This window comes from Buceros rhinoceros, unplaced genomic scaffold, assembly GCF_000710305.1.
Source record: "Buceros rhinoceros silvestris isolate BGI_N320 unplaced genomic scaffold, ASM71030v1 scaffold38420, whole genome shotgun sequence".
NCBI lineage: Eukaryota > Metazoa > Chordata > Aves > Bucerotiformes > Bucerotidae > Buceros > Buceros rhinoceros.
In genome coordinates this window covers 20580-43038 of record NW_010389944.1, presented here as the reverse complement: position 1 = coordinate 43038, position 22459 = coordinate 20580, and the positions used below count along the sequence as shown (strand labels likewise).

The window sequence follows — 22459 nt, the reverse complement described above, 5'->3', positions numbered from 1 at the left end:
AGGAGCCAAGTCCTTCGTTCCTTCCAAGGGCCAAACCTGCGCTCTTTTTTCCTGGACCAGCCGTGGGGGTGTGTGCCATGCATACGGCTGCGTCGTTTGTTTTCCTCAGCCGGTCGCACTTGCCTTCCCCTCGTACTGACAGGGCATCGAAGGGTTCCCAGGGAACCGCTGCCAATAAAAGCGACCAGAGGAAAAGGGGCCATTCTTTCTCCTTAGCCCCTCTGACCTGGTGTATCCTAGTCTCCATCACTGGCTCTGCTCAGCCGGTAGGAAGTGTGAGTTGAACTGCTTTGTTTTGGTTTTTTGTTTTGTTTTAAACCACAGGGCAGGGAATTCTTTTCAAGCTGTAACTTCTAGTTTCCACTGGAAGGGCAAAACAGACTCTCAGCCAATGGAAAAGAGTCTTCCAGTTGCATCAGCCAAGAGCCAAAGCGCAAGGACATGGTGTAAGAGGTCATCGGGGAACTTTTCAGATGTTTCTTTAAAAGAAAAAAAAAAAAAGAAAAATCAGAGGGTGCTTTATTTGGGGGATTTAGTGCTGATGTTGAGCTGACAGGCACATTTGCACGTAGCACTTACTTTGCTTCTGGATTCTTTCAGTTTTCCCATCTGTGCAGTGGATATTGTACTCGATGGTTTTGAGCTTCTTACGCTTGCCCATCACAGAGGGCTTTCAACTAGGTGGTTCAGAGAAGCAGAATCACTTTGAATGGGAAATACTGATTTTGTTGAGCAACTTCTAAAGATTCATAGAATTTTGAGACTAGAAGAATGGCTGTTAAAAATCAGTGGGTTTAGAAGATTTGGAGTTTTAAGGATTTATAGGATCAGATGTATATCAGAGAGTAAGTGGTTTGCTTGCCAGTCTATGATATAAAGTGAAATACAAGAGTGACTGTTGAGATGAGGGATACACAGCTGGTTGAACTGGATGCACATTTCTTCTCAATGCAAGTTTCTAGGTAGCATTGGCTGCATCTTCGTGCTGATCAAGATTCACTCAGGAAGAAATTAGCAAGCAGCAGTGAAGTCTCCAGTGGCCCAGAAGAATCCCAGAGAGTTTACCAAGCTTTGTGAAATAGAGAAGTGGTGAGATTATTTGCATTTCCTCCCTCCATTTCAAAATCAAGTTTCTGGATCTGGGGTTTGCCTGGGAGGTTGTTGGCTGGTTTTGCTGTACCACAACTTACTAGAAATGTCGTACTGGGTTCTCCTTAGGATAAGAGCGATCATCAGATGTCATCTGGCCTAATTTTTGTACTAAAAGAGTAAAGGGAAATAAGTGTTGAGACAGGAGAGAAAACTTCTTTCTTTCTTTTGTGCTAGCCAAGAAGCTTTGAAAATGAATGATGACTTACGCCAGGGGCTATGTAGAGCATTCTAGAAAATAGTTTAAATTTGCCTTTACAGAATGAATTAATCAAAGGGTGCTCTGCAGGAATTCGCTTTAAACTGAGAAAGCATCTGAAAGAAAATAGTCCAGTCCCTTTTCACTTCTTCTGTTGTAAGTTTTGGATGTGATTCCATAGAAATAAAAGATATTCGCATGGGTTTGAGAAAAACTCAGTTCCCAGGTTTTTAAGGTGAGCTTCCTGCACTGCCATATGACTAAGGCATTACCCGTCCACCCAGCATTCTGTCAGACCAGCTGGAGGGTTGCATTTACATTGCTAGTAGCAGAGTGAAATCAGTCCTTTGCACAACCGAAGGTCTCCTCTCAGGAAGAGACAAGGTGGGTCCTTGTAGGCTCATCAGTAGGAAGGGGAGCAGATTCATTCCAGGGAGGGATTTTTCACAGCTCGTTTTTATGCCTTTGCATAACAGGCGCTCTCAACTGTGGTTCGTGAAGATTCCCCCCAGGTCAGACTCGGGGGACACACTGGCAGCCAGCATGTGTGCTGTGAAGGCAAGAATAGAAAGCAAATACTTCCCGTAATCACACATCCCAAAATGACAGGGTAAAATGAGCGCTTAGCTTCCACCAGAGCAGTGAAAAATGGGAAGATGGGAAGTCTGGAATCCTGCCCAATGAAACCAAAATTGTAAAAAAGAAAAATAAAACAAATACTGCATACACTCCCTAGAACTGACACTGCAACGTGGTATGGATTTTTTCTCTTTTAAATATATACAGTAGACAAGCATGAGTCTTCTTACAGCTCCATAGAACTGCATTATTTTTAGCTTTTTTTTATTATCAAGACAACCCTTCATAGCTTTCAATCCATAGCTGAATATATTTATTTTTTTTTAATCCACGTGAAAGTGCAGTCCTTATAAAGACCTCTAATACCTTATTAGTCATTTCTGGACCACATCACAAAGAGGCTTTAGGAAGCAAGTGTTCTCTCCGTCAGTTGATGTGCTTGTGAGGGCTTAAAGGATGCAGATAAAGGGCCCTTTTTCCCCTCGTGGAAGATACCTCTCATTTTGCATTTTTTAGTTTGATTTTAACTAGGAAGCTGAAAGAAGTCTTAAGACAACCAGAGAAGCACAGAGTGCGCTCCATTCTCATGTGGTTCAGCCTGTTCTTAGATAGACTCAGGCCTGCAGTTCATAAAATCACAACGTGGAGAATTCTGAGTTCAGTTCCCAAGTTCAGGCATTGTGGGCTCGGTAACCCCCAGAATTAGCTTTGATTATGTGTCACTGGCTGAAGGTCCGTTTCCTCTGAAATGCCGTTTTTACAAGGCTGTGCGACATACTATGTCACTGTGCCAGCAGGAGCCTGAACCACTCTTAGGGCTCTGGAGAACAAAAGGCATGGGTGCTACTAGAGGAAGAGTTTCCACACCCTGCCATGGCTGCATCCTTTTCCTCCAAGTAAAAGAGGAGGATAACCCTCTTAGCACCCTTTAAAAATGGGTGAGTAATATTACCCATTTTATGTCTATAGGTTAGCTGAGTTTATCGAACTGATCCATGGTCACGCAAGTGAACAAGAAGAGCCATGATAGAACCTAAAAGTTCTGCCTTTCGGTTCCCACTTGTATTGCTCAGTGCTCGCTTCACAGAGCAGGGACAGAACTCAGATCCTGTGGTTCTCGGCAGCAGCGTATGCAGGAATTTGCTGCAGACTCTCCTAGGGCTTTCCAGGCACTGCTAGTACACGATGTACAGAGATTGGGGTAGTGGCTTCAACTTGCTGCTCATCAGCGAGTAAGAGAAGCCATCAGTTCCTGTAGCAGTATGTTCTCAGAGCTTCTCATTCTTCGTTTATTTTATCGAGTAGCTGTGCTCGTAGGGAGAATAATAGCCTCTACAGTTTTTTGTTCCCTTGCTGTGTGTAAATTCCCAACTTTTTTTTTTTTGCCTTTCCTGCAAGGAAATGTTGATGAAGTATTAAAAGCTTTGTCCCACTAATGGTTAACAGCAGTGTTGCCAACAAGCAGCTCTGGCAGCGTTCTCATATGCTTCACTGGCAGATGCCACAACTGAACGCAGTGCAGTTGCCTGGAAAGGTAGTTTCAATCCATCTTTTTCATGGCATATAGGGGTTTTTGGCTATTGGATAAGTTTATTCTTAAGAGCAAGCTAGTGTTGGAGAAATAAACTTGGCAAAACCTGGAGAATAAATAGAGCATCTCAGAAGCATGATTCCTGATAATCTTCAGGCTCTTCTGTAACGTTTTCACTGGTGTACCCGTGGCATCTGGGGGCTTTATTCTTGACACGTTGTTTGAAGTAGAACAGAATTAGTGTAAGTTTCCAAGGGCAGGGGGGAAAATTATTTGCTTAGGATCTTATAGATCAATCACTAACAAAACCTGGAGTCACAAGCCCATTTCTCTGTGTGTTCCACTACAAAATCGTCTCTCCTGTGCAGTTTACCTGAGGAGGACAGTTGTATTGAGAACAGGTGTTAGGATGGGCTTTCCGGATTGCCGTGGCCCGTGGTGCAGGTGGGTTCGTTGCCAGTAGGGCCCTGCACCTTTGCCGCTCAGTGCAGGACAGCTGCTGGTTTAGGTGTTTGCCCAAGTTCCAGATTCCCTTGGAGTGAAGGAGTAAATGTGAGCCGAGATGGTCAGGTGATAGTTTTTAACAGGAAAAACATTCTAAATAACAACTTTTAATCAAAGGCTTGCTGAGTTGGTGGGAAGACTCTGCTCAGCCAGTGGACCCTCAGTGGAGCTCAGGTACAGACCAGTGGAGGCTGTGGTGCTGCATTACTGCAGCACAGGCTGGGTTGCAGCTTCAGCCCCGAGTGCCAACACGGGCGTTTGATGCTGGAGGTGAATGTGCTCACTACCAGCTTTTTGCTCTTTTGGTGTATTTTTATCTTCTGATGTCTGACACGTTTTGAACCCAAGTAGTCTCTCTCTGGGGTTTCTCTGTGCTTTTATCAGACCGGCGTCTGGCCTTGTGGTTTGTGCCCCTAATGAGAGAGCTGCTTAATTTTCACACCCAGACGGAGGCTGAGAGGAGACAGGAAGCCCCCACCCTTTCTCATGGTGTAACCGAACTCAGCTCTTTGCGTGAACTAGCAGCAGAAGCAATAGCTTGAACAAAATGATCAGATGCTATCTATAGATTACAGCACTCTCTTTTATTTTGCCTGCTCTGGTTATACATGGTTTTCTAGCAGCAGAGTTTTCAGTGGAGACGTTTCTGATATATACCCGAGTCAGGAATGGGAAATTGAATTCTCCAGCCTCCCAATATTTTCCCAATTAATTGTTTTAAGAGACTGAAATACAGATTTCTATGTTTTGGGGTTGCTTGGTAGCTTTTGGGAACATTAAATCTTTAATTTCTAAAGATGCCGCATAGGATGCTGTAAGTCTGCATTTCCAATCCATGTTTAAAAGGCCCAAGGCCTGGCCCAAGGGACGCATTCCCCAGCCCCATCAAATGCCCAGAGCATGCTCTGTCCCTTTAACCGACTCGCTTCTAGCAAGGATGAATCAGTAGCCCCATGCAGTGGGGTCACCCACCTGCTCCCAGCCTGTCAGATGGCCTCAACGGCCATAATAGCCACTGCAGCACCGGCCTGGCCCTGCGTCGCTGAATTCGAAGAGCAGAGAAGCCTTTTCCTCTCCTCTCCTTCCCCACACAGTGGAAATGGGTTCACACCTCACCTGGGAGAGGTTACGGACACAGATAAACGTGAGCCATTTGCACCAAGATCTGTGTTTTCAATTAGGTTTTGAAGTTGGTGCCAAACATAGACCCAGTTATGGGGGGGTTATTGGCAGAGGGCAAATCAGAATTCGGAGTGTGGGCTGCTTTTCTGAAGGTACTTTACTAAGCTAAAATCTCCACAGACAACAGGGCCTCTTAAGTGTTTTCAACTCCTTTCACCTAACGTTTTCCATTCGGGAGCCCGTTTTTCACTACCACGTGCATCCCAACACGTGAGCTGAGCAGCCTGGCAAAATATGGTCGACAAAGAGCCCGCTGATGTTCAGAGAATTTTATCAGGGTCCTTGGTGTTCTGTGAACGTGGGGCTGCACCGAGTTGTAGCCCTGTTCAGTGGCACCAGTTGGTGTTCTACACGAGGTGGAAGTGCATGTGTTCGGCAGTACGTGCCTTTACGTAGGCTGAGCTGGTCAGTTGTGTAGGACCAGTTGCAGTTCCATTGACTTTACCATTTTGCAGGATGTGGTCTGTACTGGTATTCAGCCCCTTTTGAGTGGTCTTAGTTTATCCCCTAGTGGAAAGTGCTGACATCACAGAGTGGCCTCAGATCCAGCCCTCACCCTTTGGTGTGGCAGAGCAAAGAATGAGTGAGGAGAGGACAGAGGTCATCTACTCAGCCTGGTATATATAGTGCTGGAAATCAGGTAGGGAAGAGAAAGTGAATTACTCCAGGAAATGTAGTTTCCTAGATCCTCAGGCACCAAGGATTGTATCCATGAGCACTCCCAAATCTTAAAATTGAGGAATCTTTTTGGGCTGGTTTCCCATTCCATGTGGCAGTGCAAAGCACCACTGAGGCACTGCACTGACCCGCAATGCTTGGTCTGCTGGTTCTGTTCCTGGTCGAGAGCACTGGGGAGGGCTTGTCCTTTTGAGAAGGTTGTCCTTCTGAGAAGGAGGGGGGCAATAATTCTTCCTGCTGGTCTCACGGTTTGTTACTGTAATACTTAATTGAAGTAGAAAATTTGATCTGACATGTCAAATGTGGCCCTGGCTGGCTAGAGGCCAAATTGGGCTGCTTAATTTCTGTTTGCCTTAAAACGGCTGACAATAAAGTTCACGTGGCCAGATGTCCCTTTGGAATAAACTTCTGAGATCTTTTTTTAGTAACTTTATAAATCTTTCTGTATCCGTTTTTCCTCAAAAATCAATTGCTTCAGAAAACAACAGTCCAAAAGCTTCAGTAAATGTTTCATGTTGCATTTCTGGGCCGACTTCATACCGTGAAGTTTCTTACATCTGTGGGTTGCAGAAAATGTGTATTAACAAATCACTTTGCCCAGCGCAAAGCCCATTTGACAGTAAGTTAAGCTGCTTGCAATGGAAGAAAAACTGAATAGGAAATAAGGAAATAGTTATTTCAGTCTTCTAGGGTTTCGGTTCAAGTTTTTCGTAAGTCATTTATGAAGATGGCAAAAAAGTTACATCAGATTTTCAGTATTCCTTTTTTGCAGCTTTGTATGTTTCATTATTTGGCAAAGAGAGAAAATGAAGTAAAATCATCCATATTTGAGCCAATACCAAGGTTTGCTGGCTGCCGGGGCTGGGTTGGAAGTGTCGGAGTGGGGTATATTGTTGCCTGGAATCTGTCCTCGAGTGGGCTGTAATCGGTGAGTCATGTGAAGAGAAGGTTTTGTGTTCCGTCTCTAGTCTTGTTCTGTGCTTCAGGATCTTCCTGTAGTTGTGAGCAGGTTTCCTTCTGCCTCTTCCAGCGTCAGAAGGCAGCACAAAACCCCAGGAGTGCAGTGACCTGCTTTGGCTGTTCACAGGTGGAATTTTGGGTTGAGTACATGACACAGCCACAGTATTGCTGCGGAGGGGACAAACGTGTTTTCAGGGAGGTGTCCAAGCAGACGGAAACATGCAGGAGCAAACAGTGAATCAAATGCCCACAGGCTGTGCTCAGAAGCCGCCCGTTCTGTGAGATCTGGAGGTGAAGCTCCATATCATGACTAATAGCAACACGTAGTGCCTCAGTATTTCATAGACAGGTGGGAAACGACCAGAACTACTACATCTTTACATCATTAGAATGGCACTGAATACGTGGTGGGTACCGAGAGGTGATCCCTGCCTCAACCAGCAGATGATCTGTGTAAACAAAATGGAGAGTGGATGGACAGAGAACTGACAGAGGTCGTTGGAGCAGTTCAGAAATGCTGCTGGCAGAGTCCTTTCTGGAGCCCAGCTGAAGCACTTTACCACTTCAGACAGCACTGGTTTGTTTGCAATACCGATGAGTCCCATGATGGGAGAGGACTTGGGTAGAAAAATCCACATACCCCACTTAGCACCTGCTTTTCTGTTCCCCTATTTTTCCACCCCATTTCCATCTCTGTGGGCAAGGCAAACGTATTTCCCCCCCACGCACACACCTTGTTTAGCGCCTTTTTTTTTTTCTTAGCAGCAACTTGTGTTTTCAGATCAGTACTGGCTCCCAGCAACAAAAGGTTAAGCATAATTTCCTAGCTCTACTGAAATGTTTTGTACTGGGAGCCCTCCTGATCATTGGTGTCAGCCTTGATGTGAAGGGGAAAGAAGGGGGACAGAGCAGAAAGCTGGAGATGAGACGTGATTTCTTTAAAAATGTAAATGAGGTCATTCTATTGAAATATCCCCCCTCGAACCTTTGTAAAACCTGACACTTGCTCCCTCCTTTTCCCAAAGCCGCTTGTTCCTATGCGTGACCCATGGTGCCGGTCCCACTCCGGCTGTGCGAGCCCTGCAGCGGAGGGGTCTGGGCCGGGAGGGCCGTCTCCACGCCTGCCTGAACAGAATGTTCTGCCGACAGCAGAGCGCGGATGGTCGGGGGGAGGAACGGCTTTCCATGCTGAGTCTTGCCACCTGTTGCCTTTCTCATTCCAAGCCCCCCTTCCTCCCCACCCTCCACCCCAAGTTCCCCTCCCCACACAGCTCACCATCCCCAGTGGATAGGGCTGGGATCAGTAGTCACTTGCCAAATACCTTTCCAATGCTGTCACTAATTCTGCACAGACAGCATCTTGAGGAGCAAAAACAAACCTTCTCCAATGCTTTGTCCTGCGTTTTCTACAAAAAGCATTTAGAAATGCCTTTTCTTAGTGGGTGAGATGGGAGGGACCATGCCATGGCCGCTACAAGAGACAGCCCTAGGGAAGCCTGAAGCTGTGCCCAAAGAATCCTCTGCAAATCCCTTGAAGCTGGCATTTGGCACTGCCACGGGCTAATTTTGTACTTGGGGTGACACACATACACACCCATGTCATTCTGCTTCATCTGCTATGTATGGAAAGCTGCCGAGAGCTGCCCCAAGCTGCAGAGCACCAGGGAATGGTTTGATTACGTTACTGCACACACGGACTGGGGAAGCAGTGAGCGTGGCGTGTGCTGCCAGACAAACTGGCATTAGCTGGATAGTCATCGGCCTGAGCCGCAGTTCCACGCTCCTGCCTCGCTTCCGTGGAAGTAGCAGGCTGCTTATGGACGAGAGGTTGTAATTTCCCGCTCACTAAGGTGTGCAGAAGGGATGTTGCCTAGCTGTTGGGTCTGCCTGAAGTCAGCCGGGAGTCTGGAGGAGTGCATTTTACCAGTACAGCTTTGGGTTCCTCCTGTTCTCTTCAGGTAAAGTCATTGACATCCTGATTCTCAGGAGGGAATAATGATGTGGAGAAGCAGTCTCCAAGTTCCCAGTTTAAGATGCCTTGAAGGGGAATGATTTTCAAATAAGATCTGTTCTTCCACTGGAAAATGGTTTCACCTGGTTTTGAACCATGTCACGCTCTCAAAATGTCACCATGCCTGGGTTTTACAGACACACCTGTATAAATATTTGTTTGCCTACAGAAATCACAGAGAGGTGTAGGGATGAAAAAAGTCAATGCAAATATGAGCAATTATTGCAGCACGGCTCTCCCACCTCACCTAGAACCAGGCTGGATGGGAGCATGGAAAGGTGGAGAGACTGGAACTGTGAGAAGAGAGAAAAGAGATAGAAACTGAGGTGGTGGGTTCCTCATTATTTCTGGTTGTGATACGGCATAAGGTCCAGAACCTTCTCCCTCCCTGCTGATAGACGTGTTTGTACTGGCAAGGCTTCAAGCTGGTATCCCCAGTGCACCAGTTAAACCAGTAGTTACCAATTTTTTTGCAAGCCACGCTGGGACGATAGGAATTTTATTCCTTCACAGTGTTGAAGGAAAGGGGTTTTGCATGCCAGAGGACTTTCTTATACTTGAGGATGATTTATGGGCCAAGCTGAGCCACTTGTGGAAAAGGCAAAGCAGCTCTTGGCAGCACCCCCAGAATCCACCGCAGCTGTGGGGTAGTGAAGTCATCGGCATAACAACCACTGCAAACAGAATAACAAAGTCTGTTCTGTTCTCGTTTAAAATAATCTTTCCAGTTCAGCAACCACATTAAACCTTACCTTTCTGCATACAAAAAGAATAAAAGGCTGATAGTTCTCTGCAACATGGTGTGAATGTCTCACTTATATTCGTGCCTATCGCTCCTGCACCATCTACACTTTACTGGAGAATTTTAAATGAAGGAATGAAGCCACATTATGTCATAGTTTGTCTGTCTCTTGTTTTCATTCCTTTGTTTGTCCTTAGGTTTAAAAACCCCGGTGTTTGTTTCTTTTAAATACAAAATATGCTTTTGCCTTATAACCTGTTTCTAAGCTGTTTGCAAAATGAGTAATTGTGTCTTTGATTTTTCCTGCCTGTCTTTGTTTCAGGTCTCTTCAGATCCTCCTGCTTCCAAAAAGCCCAAAATAGATGACTCTGCTTCCCAATCTCCGGCTTCTACTGAGAAGGAAAAACAGTCCAGTTGGTTACGGTCCTTATCCAGTTCATCTAATAAGGTGATTGCCGAATATTTTGTAATCAAAAGAGAGATCATATTAGCATGTAGCATCTCTCTGCTTAAACCAGAAGAGAAGGAACTTGCCCTTAGGTTTTCTAAATTATTAACAGTTCTGTCCTTTTCCTAGTAAACATTGAGCTATCTAGTCCTCCCAGTTTACTTCCAGTGTTCTCTGACCCTGATGGTGATAACAAAGTAGGTAATTCCTTCATGCCTTTGAGGTACAAGAATTCTGCAAGACTCAAGAGCTTTTTGTGGTCTCGGCAAACTACGTGTACCTTATTGGCAAAGAAAAAGCCACGTGAGGTTCAACACTGGTGCAGTTCACCTCTTCCCAGGGAATCTGTGAAGTACGTAGGTCGCAGCCGGTGGGGAGTTAGGTTCAGAGATAACAGATGTGTACTGAAAAGCATCAGTAGTGCTCCGTTGTGATTTATACTTTAAAAGATTGCTCATATTTACTTACTTTTCTTTCCCTTCCTTCTCAGAGTATTGGCTGCGTCCATCCCCGTCAGCGTCTCTCAGCTTTCCGGCCCTGGTCCCCTGCTGTATCGGCAAATGAGAAAGAGCTCTCAAGCCATCTTCCCGCATTGATCCGAGACAGGTACGGAGACGTGAGCTGAGGGCAGAATGGGGTTAGCAGCCAGGGAGGTTTATTTGACGGCAAATTGCTTTATGTTTGTTCCCTCGCACTGTAAACTGGTGGCTTTATAATTCAGGCAGTCCACCAGTATTGGCTGAAAAAGTGCTGGCAGCTGCAGTGTTTGAGTTCATGGGAAGGAAACAAACCCAAGTTTTGATCCTTTGTGGATTTTTTAATAGATTTTCATAGGTGATGCATGCCATAGAAGTCTGAAATGAAGGTGGCTTCTATGAACGTATGATCATTTTGGGATAAAGTCAGCAGAAGTTCTTGGGCTTCACCGTTTAAAGGAAGTTACTGTCTTAGGGCAGGTGACAAGGGACCAGACTGCTGTTTCCAGGCAAATTCCAGCTCTGTAGCACTGGCCAGTCAGTGTGTGACCAGCACAGCCACGTGCCGCCTCCCGTATGAATGGTACCATGGGAGGGGGAAGAGCTGACTGGACGGCACAGGCTCCCTCTCGACGGCCAGTGGTCGTGGTAGAGCACACTGGGCCTGCAGAAGACTCCTCAGCTTGGACAGCCCACCAGAGCGCTGATGATGTAGGCCAGACCCTGTTTCTGGATAGGGACATAGTTAAACTGGTACAAGAATGGGTCACCACCCATAATAGGTGGGACTGCTGGTGTCACAGAACAGAAAGCGTCAGGGCAGTTACACATTCCCTGGCCAGGCTGGAACTCTTCAGTCTGAAATCTTTGTGCCGGATTTCTGCCTCAGGGTGATGCTTTGGAAAGTGTGACTAAAGCAGCCAGGTGTTCTTTGGGAGCATTGTGGAGAATAACGCTGCCCTGAGGTACAGGTTTCTTAGAAGCTGTGGAGATATTGTTTAAAAACAAGAAAGAAAAGCTTTCCAGCATGTCCTTGCTTTTAAACAGACTTTCCAATCAGGAAGGGAGAGAAGGGCCAAACTGGTGTAAGAGTGTGCCCTTGGTATTTCAGTCTTGGAAAAAAAAAAAACCCTTCAAGAGGTTCAGGAGGAATTTTGGTATGTAACTGAAAATGCAGCGTGTAGTAGATGCTGAGTTGAAGCTGCAAAGACGGTCTTTGCTATGTCTTTTTGCAGAATTCTTTCTATGCGATGTTACCGTACTGCTGTCCTTTTACCCCACGTTGGTTTGTTTAACGGTGGGTTTACATATGCACGCTCAGATGCCGGCTGTGTCGAAGAACTAAGGAACACAAGGACATTAAGGAACTGCCATTTCCCAGTGCACAAAACATTTGTGGATAGGCAGAACTAGGCAGCTGGGTAATACAGTAACACGTGAAAATCGTGAGAAAATATTGTTAGAATTTTGGGGCTCTGAGAGATCTCATCTCTTTGATGCTCTCAGAATACGTGGCACTTTGACTACGATCCCTCCTGAACTGGAGGGAGATGAGCTGAATAAATCATCTCTGTTTAAATGAGTGCAAAACGCCAAGCAGAAATACAGGCAGAATCTGGTGTAAATCTTCCCTGTCACTCCAGGAAGTGTCTTGCAGTTTCAGTGCAGCACATGGATTGGGAGGCATTTTAAAGCCAAGAACATGACTATTTTCTCCTTCCTTTTGCCTCCCCCTCTGAAACAGTTTTTACTCCTACAAGAGCTTTGAGAATGCCGTGGCCCCCAACGTGGCACTTGCCCCTCCTGCCCAACAGAAGATTGTGAGCAACCCGCCCTGTGCCACAGTGGTCTCGCGGAGCAGCGAGCCGCTGAGCAGCACTGCCCAGCCGCGGAAGAGAAAACCTGCTGCCGAGAACACTGCTATCCCGGAAGCAGCAGCCACTGCTGCGGCCACCGTTACTGCCCCCGAAGAGGATAAGGAATCAGAAGCAGAAATTGAAGTAGAAACCAGGGAAGAATGTAAGTGACAGTTATATCTGCCTTTATTTTGTTTTATTGGTGCTGTAATGATGCACAGGAGTCAGCTGGTCAGCTGATGCTGTGTTTCAATGTAATTCTGGAAGCCTAATGCCTGAACGGGCTGTAAAAATCCACCCTTAAGTGACAATGAAAACCAAGAACGGAACACAAGCTGGGGGGGTGTTTTCCTGGGAGAGGAGCGCGCGTGGACGGAAAGGAGCCCCTGAACCACAGGTGTCCACTAACCCAGAGTCTTTTCATAGAGCAGGTGACCATCGTGCAGAGGACAAAAGGTACCTGGGGTTCACATCAAAAGGGGTGGTTTGCTCTCTGGTCCAGAGCCTCCCATAAAAGCCTTGGAGGGATACACGCAGAGGGCCTGTAAAAATGCCAGAGTGGACGATGTGCAAGTGTGGAACTTTGTGTCAGTCAAAGAATGGGGTCACACAGTTTCAGTACCGCCTCTGCGGAGCTGAACACGTAGCGCAGAGACTCAGAGCCACCGTGTTCTTAAACGGATTTGACATTGGGCCTCTTGGCGAAAGAGGAAGACACTGTGTCACCTTATTATTGTCACTTAGGTAATTCTGCTGCCACCCTTAGCGTGTTCGGTCCCTACTCAGTGCATGTAGTTCATGCAAGAAGAAGAAATTTTGTCTGCTGAAAAGAGCAGGGTCGTCATGTAGATTTCCCTGGAGAAACCTGTTTCTTCACACCCACGGAGAAAACAGTTTGGAACAGAAATTCCAGTCACAATTCAAGCAGATCGTAAGCTGGTCCCTCGAGCCAGTCGGGTTTGCGTTCTCAGCACACTGAAGTATCCAAGCATAAAGCGAGTATTTTCTTTCTTTCGTTTTTTTCACTGAATATTGAGTATCTCCTCTCTACAAAAGGCCCTGATGTTAGTTTCAGTCATTTTTTAAATTAATTTTCACTGTTTCTGTTTTTCAGTCACCTCCTCCTTATCCTCGCTCTCCTCCCCATCCTTTACTTCATCCAGCTCTGCAAAGGACATGAGCTCACCTGGGATGCAAGCCCCAGTCACAGTCAACAGTTCATACGAGGCTGCAGCACATCCTGACTCTCACAGCAGTGGGTTGGAAGCTGAGCTGGAGCACCTAAGGCAGGCCCTGGACAGTGGCCTAGACACGAAAGAAGCCAAAGAAAAATTCCTCCATGAAGTTGTTAAAATGAGAGTGAAGCAGGAAGAGAAGCTGAACGCTGCCTTGCAAGCCAAGCGCAGTCTCCATCAGGTACCAGTGGAAATAGCGTTCTCTAGCCCCTGGCTGCCAATACTCTTCCAGGTAGAAAGCGTTTGGTGGGCTCGTGGTAAAAAGAATTGCCCCATTTCTCCCAAACAGCAACGGCCTTTACTGGGAGCTGTTCGTAAATCCAGCTGGAAAACCATGGCCTCCAGGAGCCATTCCTACATTTCTGGTCTGGCCACCTGCTTTTGCCTTGGGGTACAAATCCATAGTTACCAAAATCAACATCTTTTCATTACTGAAAAAAGTCTTCTGAGTCCAGCACAGTTCATTTTGTTTCTATTTCACCAAACTAGAAACATTTCTGTCCTTACGGACAGCTGTAAAAGATCTGTGAATATCCTGCTGCCGCGCAGCCGAGGGAGGGTGTTCCTGGGACACAGACACTTGCCGAAGCTCCGGTTAGGAGCTGAGCTGCAGGACTTTGTTCATGCTTCGCTGAATGTTTCTTCATTCCATGAAGCTCCTTCTTCATGGAAATCCTTGATGCATTGGTCATACCGAAGAAAGAGAGCGGTCAGACCAAAAAAGCTGCAGATAGTGCTGGCCAGTCACAGGGGCTCAACAGACCAGCCGGCAAACTTTGTTTTGTTTGAGCTGGGGCAGAAGTGGTACGTAGGAGTGGGAGATGGAGCCGGTGTGGAAGGTGTGCCTGGCCATCGCTCTCCGTGGGGGCAGCTCTGGGTTTCCAGGTCCACCTGTGCTTCCAGAGGCCGGGCTGAGCTAACAATGGCCCAGCCAGGAAGTGAGATCGTCAGAGGAGCGCGTTTCCCATGACCCGCCTGCAGCACTACTGAACAGAAACTCACTGCTGCGAGGGTTTGACTCTGACAGAGGAAATGCTGTTTCTGCAAGGGAAAAAGAATGGAACTTGAGAGTCTAATTTAACCATTTAGGAGACAGGCCTTAAGCGAGCTGTGTTTTTGTACTCATGGTGAACACGTCTTGTAACAAGAGCTTTTAAACAACAAGGGAGTTTCTTCCTTTGTACCTTGAGGTTCCTTATCATTATCACTTCAACTGATGGCTCTCGCCTGGGTTGGAGGTTTCAAGGTGGCAGCTCCTGTTAAGGACCTGGCTGGTCAGAGTGGCAATTTCCAGAGCCAAGCATGGTTTCGACTGAGCTGAAGGGCTTAGCCTGGAGTTTTCCAGATGTCGTGGCAGAGCAGTCCTTTGGCTGGTGGCCAAGAGACTTCGGGCTACACACCAGTTGCCGATAGCAAAACCAAACTGCCTGGAGTGAGGAGGAGGAGGCGGCACCATTTGCGTTTTCTCATACTTGTGCCTTCAGGGGATTTTGGGGGCAGCTCAATAAAATGAACTGCTTCTGGATTTCTTCAGCGAGTAGTGAACTTTACTCAGCTTTGCTGTACACCAGGGGTATTCACAAATTGCTTCTATCGTAATGTATTTTCAGTGTCTTCAATTCAAGAGCAGGCGATACAGTTGGGGTGTTTGAAACTTGCAGCTCGCGCAGAGCACGTTGCTGGTAGCTCTCTCCAACTGCAGTTCATCTTTATTCAGTCACAGATGGTCACAGCTATTTTGCTTGACAAAGCAAAATGTGGCGGTAGCATGTAGCTCCTTATTATCCAAGAATTCAGGGTATCTGGAGTGTAGGATCTCATGGTGATTTAAAGGAGAAGAGCTCGTACAAAGTTCACAATGAGGTTTAGCCAGGAGCCGCCTTGGTTATAGCCAGCAGAAGGTGGGAATTGAGTTTGCGTCACTTCCTCCACAGTCCTGTTTCCTTGCACTAATGTAGTCTCTGCTCCCCAGTGCTCACTGTGAACTGCTTCTGTATTCCAGGAGCTGGAGTTCCTCAGAGTGGCAAAGAAAGAGAAGCTGAGAGAAGCAACAGAGGCAAAGCGCAACCTAAGGAAAGAGATTGAACGTCTGAGAGCTGAGAATGAGAAGAAAATGAAGGAAGCCAACGAGTCTCGGATACGACTGAAGAGGGAACTGGAACAAGCCAGGCAGATCCGGGTGTGTGACAAGGGCTGTGAAGCTGGCAGGCTGCGGGCCAAGTACTCAGCACAGGTAAGACCCGAACACCGAGAGCTGTAATAGCCAGACGGCTTACTGCTCCTGCCCCTCCGGCACCAGGTGTCTGTCTGTCCCCTAACCCCAGCAGCTTCGGTTTGTCCAACTCGATAAAAGTCCAGCTCCTCTCTAGGTAACATCACTGCCCCGTCAGGTCACGACAACCCAACCTGCTGCACTGCCACTGTTCTGCCGAGAACTTTGCACATTTTTCAGCTGAAAAATCACCATTTGCAGAGGAGCAGATGCTGTCTCTGCTCCCTGCCATTGCACAGGGAGCCATTTCAGCAGCGCAGTGCTAGGCAGAGCCACCGTCTGTAACAGTGTTTTCCCTTGAAGATCGGCCCAGACCTAGCGGCACCATTCAGGACAGAAGGAACCAAGGCCCATCACTCAGCAGACTGCAGTGCTAGGGAGGGCTGGGGGGTAGAGCTGTAAAAGCACAAGAGCAGCAAACTAGTCTTTGCACAAGAGCAAAAGACTTCCAGTTTGATCTCAGGGGAAGTTCAAGGAATGCAGGAACAGGTTGTTACAAGCAACGTGAATGCTTGAAGCTTTCAACCTAGAAATCCCTCCCCACCCTCTCCCCATGGGGTTCTTTTCTAATAAGATTGTGAAGTTTATTTAAGCCATCCAAAGTGAACCTAGAGCTCAGGCTGCACACCCTGAAGTCACCTTGTCGTGCCCTGGTGTCCCAGGGCATGTGGGATGCCAGGCCGTGCATTGCTGCAAGCCAGCATGGCCACTGAGCCGAGGGCAGGGTGGCAGCCTCTGGGGTTTCCCTGAGAAACAGCCCTGAAGCAGAATCCAGAGTGCCCTGCCTTCCCCTTCCTCCACTAAAACACTCCCCATTGCCCAGCAGTCCATCGTTAACCCCTCAAACCCCTTCTCTGTAGTGGGGGGCTCCCGAACAGCCTCGCTCCTGCGCTCCTTTCCTTGCCCCAGCCCCCTCCCCTGTGGTCTGCTCTGATGCCCCCTCTGGCCCCGAGCTCAAAGCCTGGCTGAGAAGCCTGTACGTAGGAGGTGAGGGTCAGCCCCTGTTAGCGGGGGAAAGGCTCTGAAAACAGGGCACACGTGCTCAAATCGAAGGTCCTACAGCAGCAATGGAGCACATGGATGGAAGTGCCCCATGAGTGTCACATGTTTGCAAGATGACACCCCTGAGTCCACAGTACCAGGGGCTTTTCCCACCCATGTTTCTGCCGCACACATGTGTTTTGTGACCGTGTTGCTAAAGCATGAGCTGCTGCTACTTGGTGAAGTCACTTTAAGGGAGGGGCAGGAAAGGAAAAGAAAAAGCAGCAGCCCTCAGAACTCCTTCTGAGCCGCAGCTCTCAATAGCGGGAAGGGGAGTGGTCCGCTTGTACTGCTCAGACGCTCTAACCAGGAGACCAGAAGCAGGAAATGATGTGGCTTCCTCTCCAGCATCACAGGATGTCTCGCTGATAAGAGGTGTCCAGACTAAACAGAACCAGAGTGAGAGCCGCTGCACTGGGCGTCACCAGCTCTTGACTTCCGCTTGACTGAAAAAAAAAACCAAAACATCAAAAAAAACCCCAAAAAAGCACAAGCACATGCAGGTACCAGTAAGGACCCAACGCACCAGCCTGAGCACTGCCCAGCCCCAGCCCTGCCCTGCCGAGCGCTGGGAGAGGCCGATCTGTGAACTCGCTCACCCTGGAACTGAGATACAGAAACAGTTTGTTGTGTCTCTCCCTTTGCTCTCCCCTAGATTGAGGACCTGCAGGTGAAGCTTCAGCACGCAGAGGCGGACAGGGAGCAGCTCCGCGCAGACCTGATGCATGAACGGGAGGCTCGGGAACACTTGGAAAAAGTAGTCAAGGAACTTCAGGAACAACTGTGGCCTAAATCCAGCAGTCAAGGCAGCAGCGAAACCCCTGCGAGCAGCCTGGAGAACTGACCCGCAGCCCATCATGACCCACAGCGAGTGACAGAGATGCGCAGTAAGGGAGGAGGGGGGGGACGTGTGTAAGTGCATGTGTGAGTAGTTGTGTCTTGGCACACAGAGCTATGACTATGGATTCCTAGGAGGTGGAAGGCAAACGTTACTCTAACAGAAGCACTGAATTATGCCTCTTTTTTCCCAATCCATATAGCACAACATCGTACTGTGCCTATAAAACACAAAGTGTTTATAAATGAAATACTTTTAAGTCCACAGCAAATTTTCTACTGGCAAACTCCAAGCAAGCAGCGTCGTCCAGCTCACCTCAGAGCAGAGGCAGCAGCTGTGTTGCCCTTCTGCCTGTTGGGACATTTTGGAATTGAAAAACAAACTTTTCTTATAAGCTATTTAAAATAATTCATTACACAGACTTGGTATTAAAAAAGTAACAAGATTTTTTTATAATGAACCTGTAAAAGCAAAACAAAACAAAAAACCTTCGATGCACAATTTTTATGGACTTATTGGCTGGGGGATTCTTCTCGCAGAAGCTCTCTGGTGGTGATGCCATTTCATTTGCAGCTTTCCAGCCCTTCAGGAAGCCATCGCAGTTCTGATCCCATCCCGTGGCTGTATGAGAATTCCAGAGCGCTTCCCAAAGCTGGTTTTTCCTTCGGCAGAATTCTCTTCTTTTCCTGCCCTGGGAACACAGAGGAAAGGAAGACGTGGGGTTGTGCAGGGAGTGGGGGGGAAGAGCAGAGGCTTGTGTTAGAGTCACGGCCCCTGCCTTACAGCCCGGGATTGGCGACTCATCCCCCCTTCTGAGGGCACCTTCGTGAATGGATGCGTTCAAAAGACTCGCTTCATCCAGGAGCCCTTCGGCTTTGGGGGAAGAAGGGAGCAAATACCAGGAGGCAGCGGAGGAGCTGTTCAGTGGGTTGAGAAATAAAGCAGAAGGCAGATGTGTTCTGAAATCTTCGCTTCAGTTTTCTGAAAAACTTGTCCCTGTTGCACCATCTCACTGTAAGTTCAGTATTTACCTGTTTTTGTGATGAACTGTCAGTCAGGAGTTCTGTGCCCATGAGAGCCCCACATCACGTTACCAGAAACTACGGAAAAGAAGAACAACGTTTTTGTTGCTATGAAGAAGCCTCTGTCTTTCTAAAAAACCTTTTTTGTTTTTAAAAAGAGAAATTACTGTAATTTTGGGATCCAAGCCGCAGCCCGGAATAAAAATGCCGCATGCCCTCCCTCGGGCTTGGTGGTGGTGGGGACGTGTGTAACCTGCACTTTGTCACAACCTCCCTCTGCATTTTATTCCCTGTCTCTCAAGTTCACAAGTGAGCATCGGAGCCTGACCCAGGTGTGGATCCCCACCCCGGGACATGGCATCGCCCTTCCCGCGCCGTGGGGCCAGCAGGTACCGAACGCTCCTCAGTGCCCATTCACAGGCCAGTGCACCACTGGTGGAGTTCCTGACTGGTTTGGCGTGGCTCTCTTGGGAAGCAGTAGAGGCGCTCCTGGAAGTGCTTAACAAATCAAGTAGATGCTTCACGGAACAAGAGAAAAGTTCTTTTCTCCCATCAACACTCACCTCTTGCACACTCGAGCTTATCAGCGTCAAGTGGAAATTTGACCTGGGGCTGCAGATGTGCCTTCCAGCTCCTTTCTCCTCCCGGCATCTCCTCTAGGCCATGCTGACACTTTTTGGGTGGATTTTTTTTTTTACCTTAAGGAATAAAAAGAAAAGCAAACCCATCGTACACAAAAGTCACTAAAAAAAGTCACTATTTCCAATAATCATTACTTGCTTTTGAGTATTGATGCAAACTCTGTAACCTTAAAAATTATTTCCCAGCAGACAGGAAGCGGCTTCCAAATATCTTAAAATAATCGTATTTACTTACAACACATTAGGGACCCTTTATTTTTTTTTTTTAAACGAGCTGTTTGCTCGAACCAGTTATAATAAGCTTATAGCACCTGTGAGCATTAACAGAGAAGTTCATACACATGGTTTAGGTACAAAAAGAACTACGAAAGGAGCGGGATAGTTACTGGGACAATGTAAAACTGTCGGGAGCAAGAAACAGAGACACCAATCAGCGCCATGGACTGTCCGTTGCTGCGGGGTGCGGCCCTGCCTGTTTGGGATGCTGGAGACCGGCCCTGGCTGCAGCTCTCCTCAAGTGCAATGCAAAAGGAATTGCGATTATGCTTAAGCAGGTTTTGGTTTTTATGTTGGTTTGGGGGTTTGTGTTTTGTTTTTTTTTTTTTTTTTTTTTTTTTTTTTTTTTTTTTTTTTTTGCTTCTTTGTATGTTTTTTTTCTGTGATTATTAAATCATATGCATGGAATTAAATCTGCCATACGTATAGTCATTAATGGGCATTATTACTGTCTTATGTAAAGGGTTGGTTTGTTCAGCAGTTCGCATAAAGTGTTCTCAGCCTTATGATTTGCAGAGCTGTGTTACTCACTTACTTATTTCTTCAAGGGAAACTAAATGTTTGTAGCTGTCGCTGCTCACGGTGCCTGTCACGAGTCTCATGCTACGCTTCACTGCCATGGGAAGAAATTATGCACAGAGCAACCGCGTTCCCAGCCCGCAGCCAGCCGCTCCCAAGCCCTGCTCTCAGAGTGGGGTTGGTTTGGGGGATTTCCCGCTCTCAGATGGCATCTCTCCCCCTGGGGCCCACCCCAACGCAGCAGCAGCTCGCTGCGAGTCCCAGGAGAGGCGGCCCACTTACCTGCAGCACATGACATAGTTCTTCATCCCTGTGTGTCTAGGGAAGCATCTGATTCACTGGCACAAGATCTTCTGTGCACGCAGTGCTCTTATCCTCTAAAAATCAAGGAAATCTGCATTTTTTCAAAGAAAAAAACCCCACAGACCAGTACCTCACCTTATCACCAGTAAACAGGCTGGTCAAACAAGCAGTAGCACACGTAAACGGGTAAGAGCGGAAAGAGCGAGCAGCCCAAATAAAGTCCTGTAGCTACTGCTACAACCCTGTGGGTTCTTCTCGCACCCCGAATAACTCTGGGCAGTGTAACCTGACGAACGAAACTCACCGTGTGGAGGCTGAGACTCAGCAGGATGTGACCCTCGGGAGCGAAAAGCTCCCCCCAAAAGCACTTCTGTAAACAAAGGGTTACAATCAGAGAGATTAAATAGGTGCGAGAAGGCTGGGAACAACGGTTGCCCCCCAGCAGAGGTTGGGGAGCAGAGGGGACCCTCAGTCGCTTTGTCTTTCCTGAACGTTCTGACAGTAAAATCTTTCTTCCTGCAGAATATTTCGATTAGAATGGAATGAGACTGTCCTTTCTAATCCGCATTCCCATGCATGTAAGTTATTTTAGAATCGCCAGGAGACAGCCACAGACACTAACTCTAGGGAAGGGCTGTCTGAGCGCTGGGAGTCTCAGTGACCAAACCTGGCTGGCGAAGGTGCTCGAGGGGCGGCCGTTCTGTGTGTAATTTCTGCGCCAGCCTCACAGCAGTAACCCGCCGCCGTTCGCCCCTCCAAGGGACCTGCTGAGCCCCTGCCACGCTCCAGCCCGCCGGGGCGGAGCATAGACCCGCATCCTCCCATTTCACCTGCTCTTTAGTTTCCTTTGAGAAGTTCCAAGGGAGAAGAGGTGTTTCATACAGGCTGTTGACTCTCCCTGTATTTAAAGATATATTACTTAATACTTGTATATTCAGTTTAATTACTCGTCGTTTCTATTACTGAACGAAGACTTAACGAAGGGGAAAAAAAAAAACCAACAGCAATAACATTCATATCTCTGGAGCAGCTAACTCGTACTCGTACTATTCTGCTTTTCAAACAGAACTAGCCAATGTAAAAACGTCGAGAGGAAACTCAACCTGTAAATACTTGTTTTCATTTTACACTGTTGTATTATAAGTGTATATGGTGTTTACTTTTTCAAAACTCTTTCTTACCTGGTAGTTGTCTTGTTTTATGAGTTGTGTTTTTAACTGAGAAGAACCTTTGCTGTCCGTTAGGAAAAACAAAACGAGATCTTTTTGCAAGTTTTAAATGTGGGTTGACTTTTCTCCATCATTCGCATTTTATTTGTCTGTATTTCCACTGTAAAGTATTTTATTACCAAAAGGTTGATTTTCTTTCCATTCTGCCCTCGCATCAGTCCATGTGTTTTAGAAAGAAGTTTTTTTGTTGGTTTGGTTGTTTTGTTTTTTTAAATCAAAAGAACTCACAGAAATGACATTTTTTCAATTGAAGAAAAATAAATCTTTACATTTATAATAGCCAATAGCATTTCAGCACATTTTTGTTATCCTGGTCTCTCCTATGCTGCTGCTAATGACAATATTATGACTTACTCTACTCTTAGAACTATTTTTATGTAAGTAATGTATGCTTTCTTGTTTATAAATGCCTGATTTAAAAAAAAATAAGAAAAAAGCTTGGCATATTTATCTATTTCGCTGTGTACCTTGATAGTCCTTTTCCGTCCCCTTTTCCACATCCCCTCCCCTCGAAGCAGATAATATTGTAAAATAAAGGACTTTATGAGATTATGTATGAAAATAGCTATGCTTATATACCACAGTGACTGAATGTACAGTGTATAGACGCATTACCGAAAATAAAATTGTTTGTCCAGAAAAAAGAGAGTTGCTCCCGTTTGGTTTTTGAGTGTCTGAGTCTGCAGCTGAGGCTGGAGTGCTCCGGAGAGGTGAAGAAGTCCAGGGCAGTACCTGACCAGGGCAGTACCTGACCAGGGCAGTACCTGA

At 46.9% G+C, this 22459-nt stretch overlaps 1 protein-coding gene across 1 annotated transcript; it reads left to right on the top strand.

The window, feature by feature from the left end:
* Positions 1-9857: 9857 nt before the first annotated feature.
* Positions 9858-17707, top strand: SKI (SKI proto-oncogene; the record flags this gene model as incomplete). Its single annotated transcript, XM_010135641.1, has 6 exons — positions 9858-9983; positions 10474-10589; positions 12204-12478; positions 13430-13731; positions 15553-15783; positions 17519-17707. Coding segments are annotated over 6 exons (1239 nt in total), but the record flags the coding sequence as incomplete, so codon positions are not given.
* Between the last annotated feature and the right edge of the window lie 4752 nt (positions 17708-22459).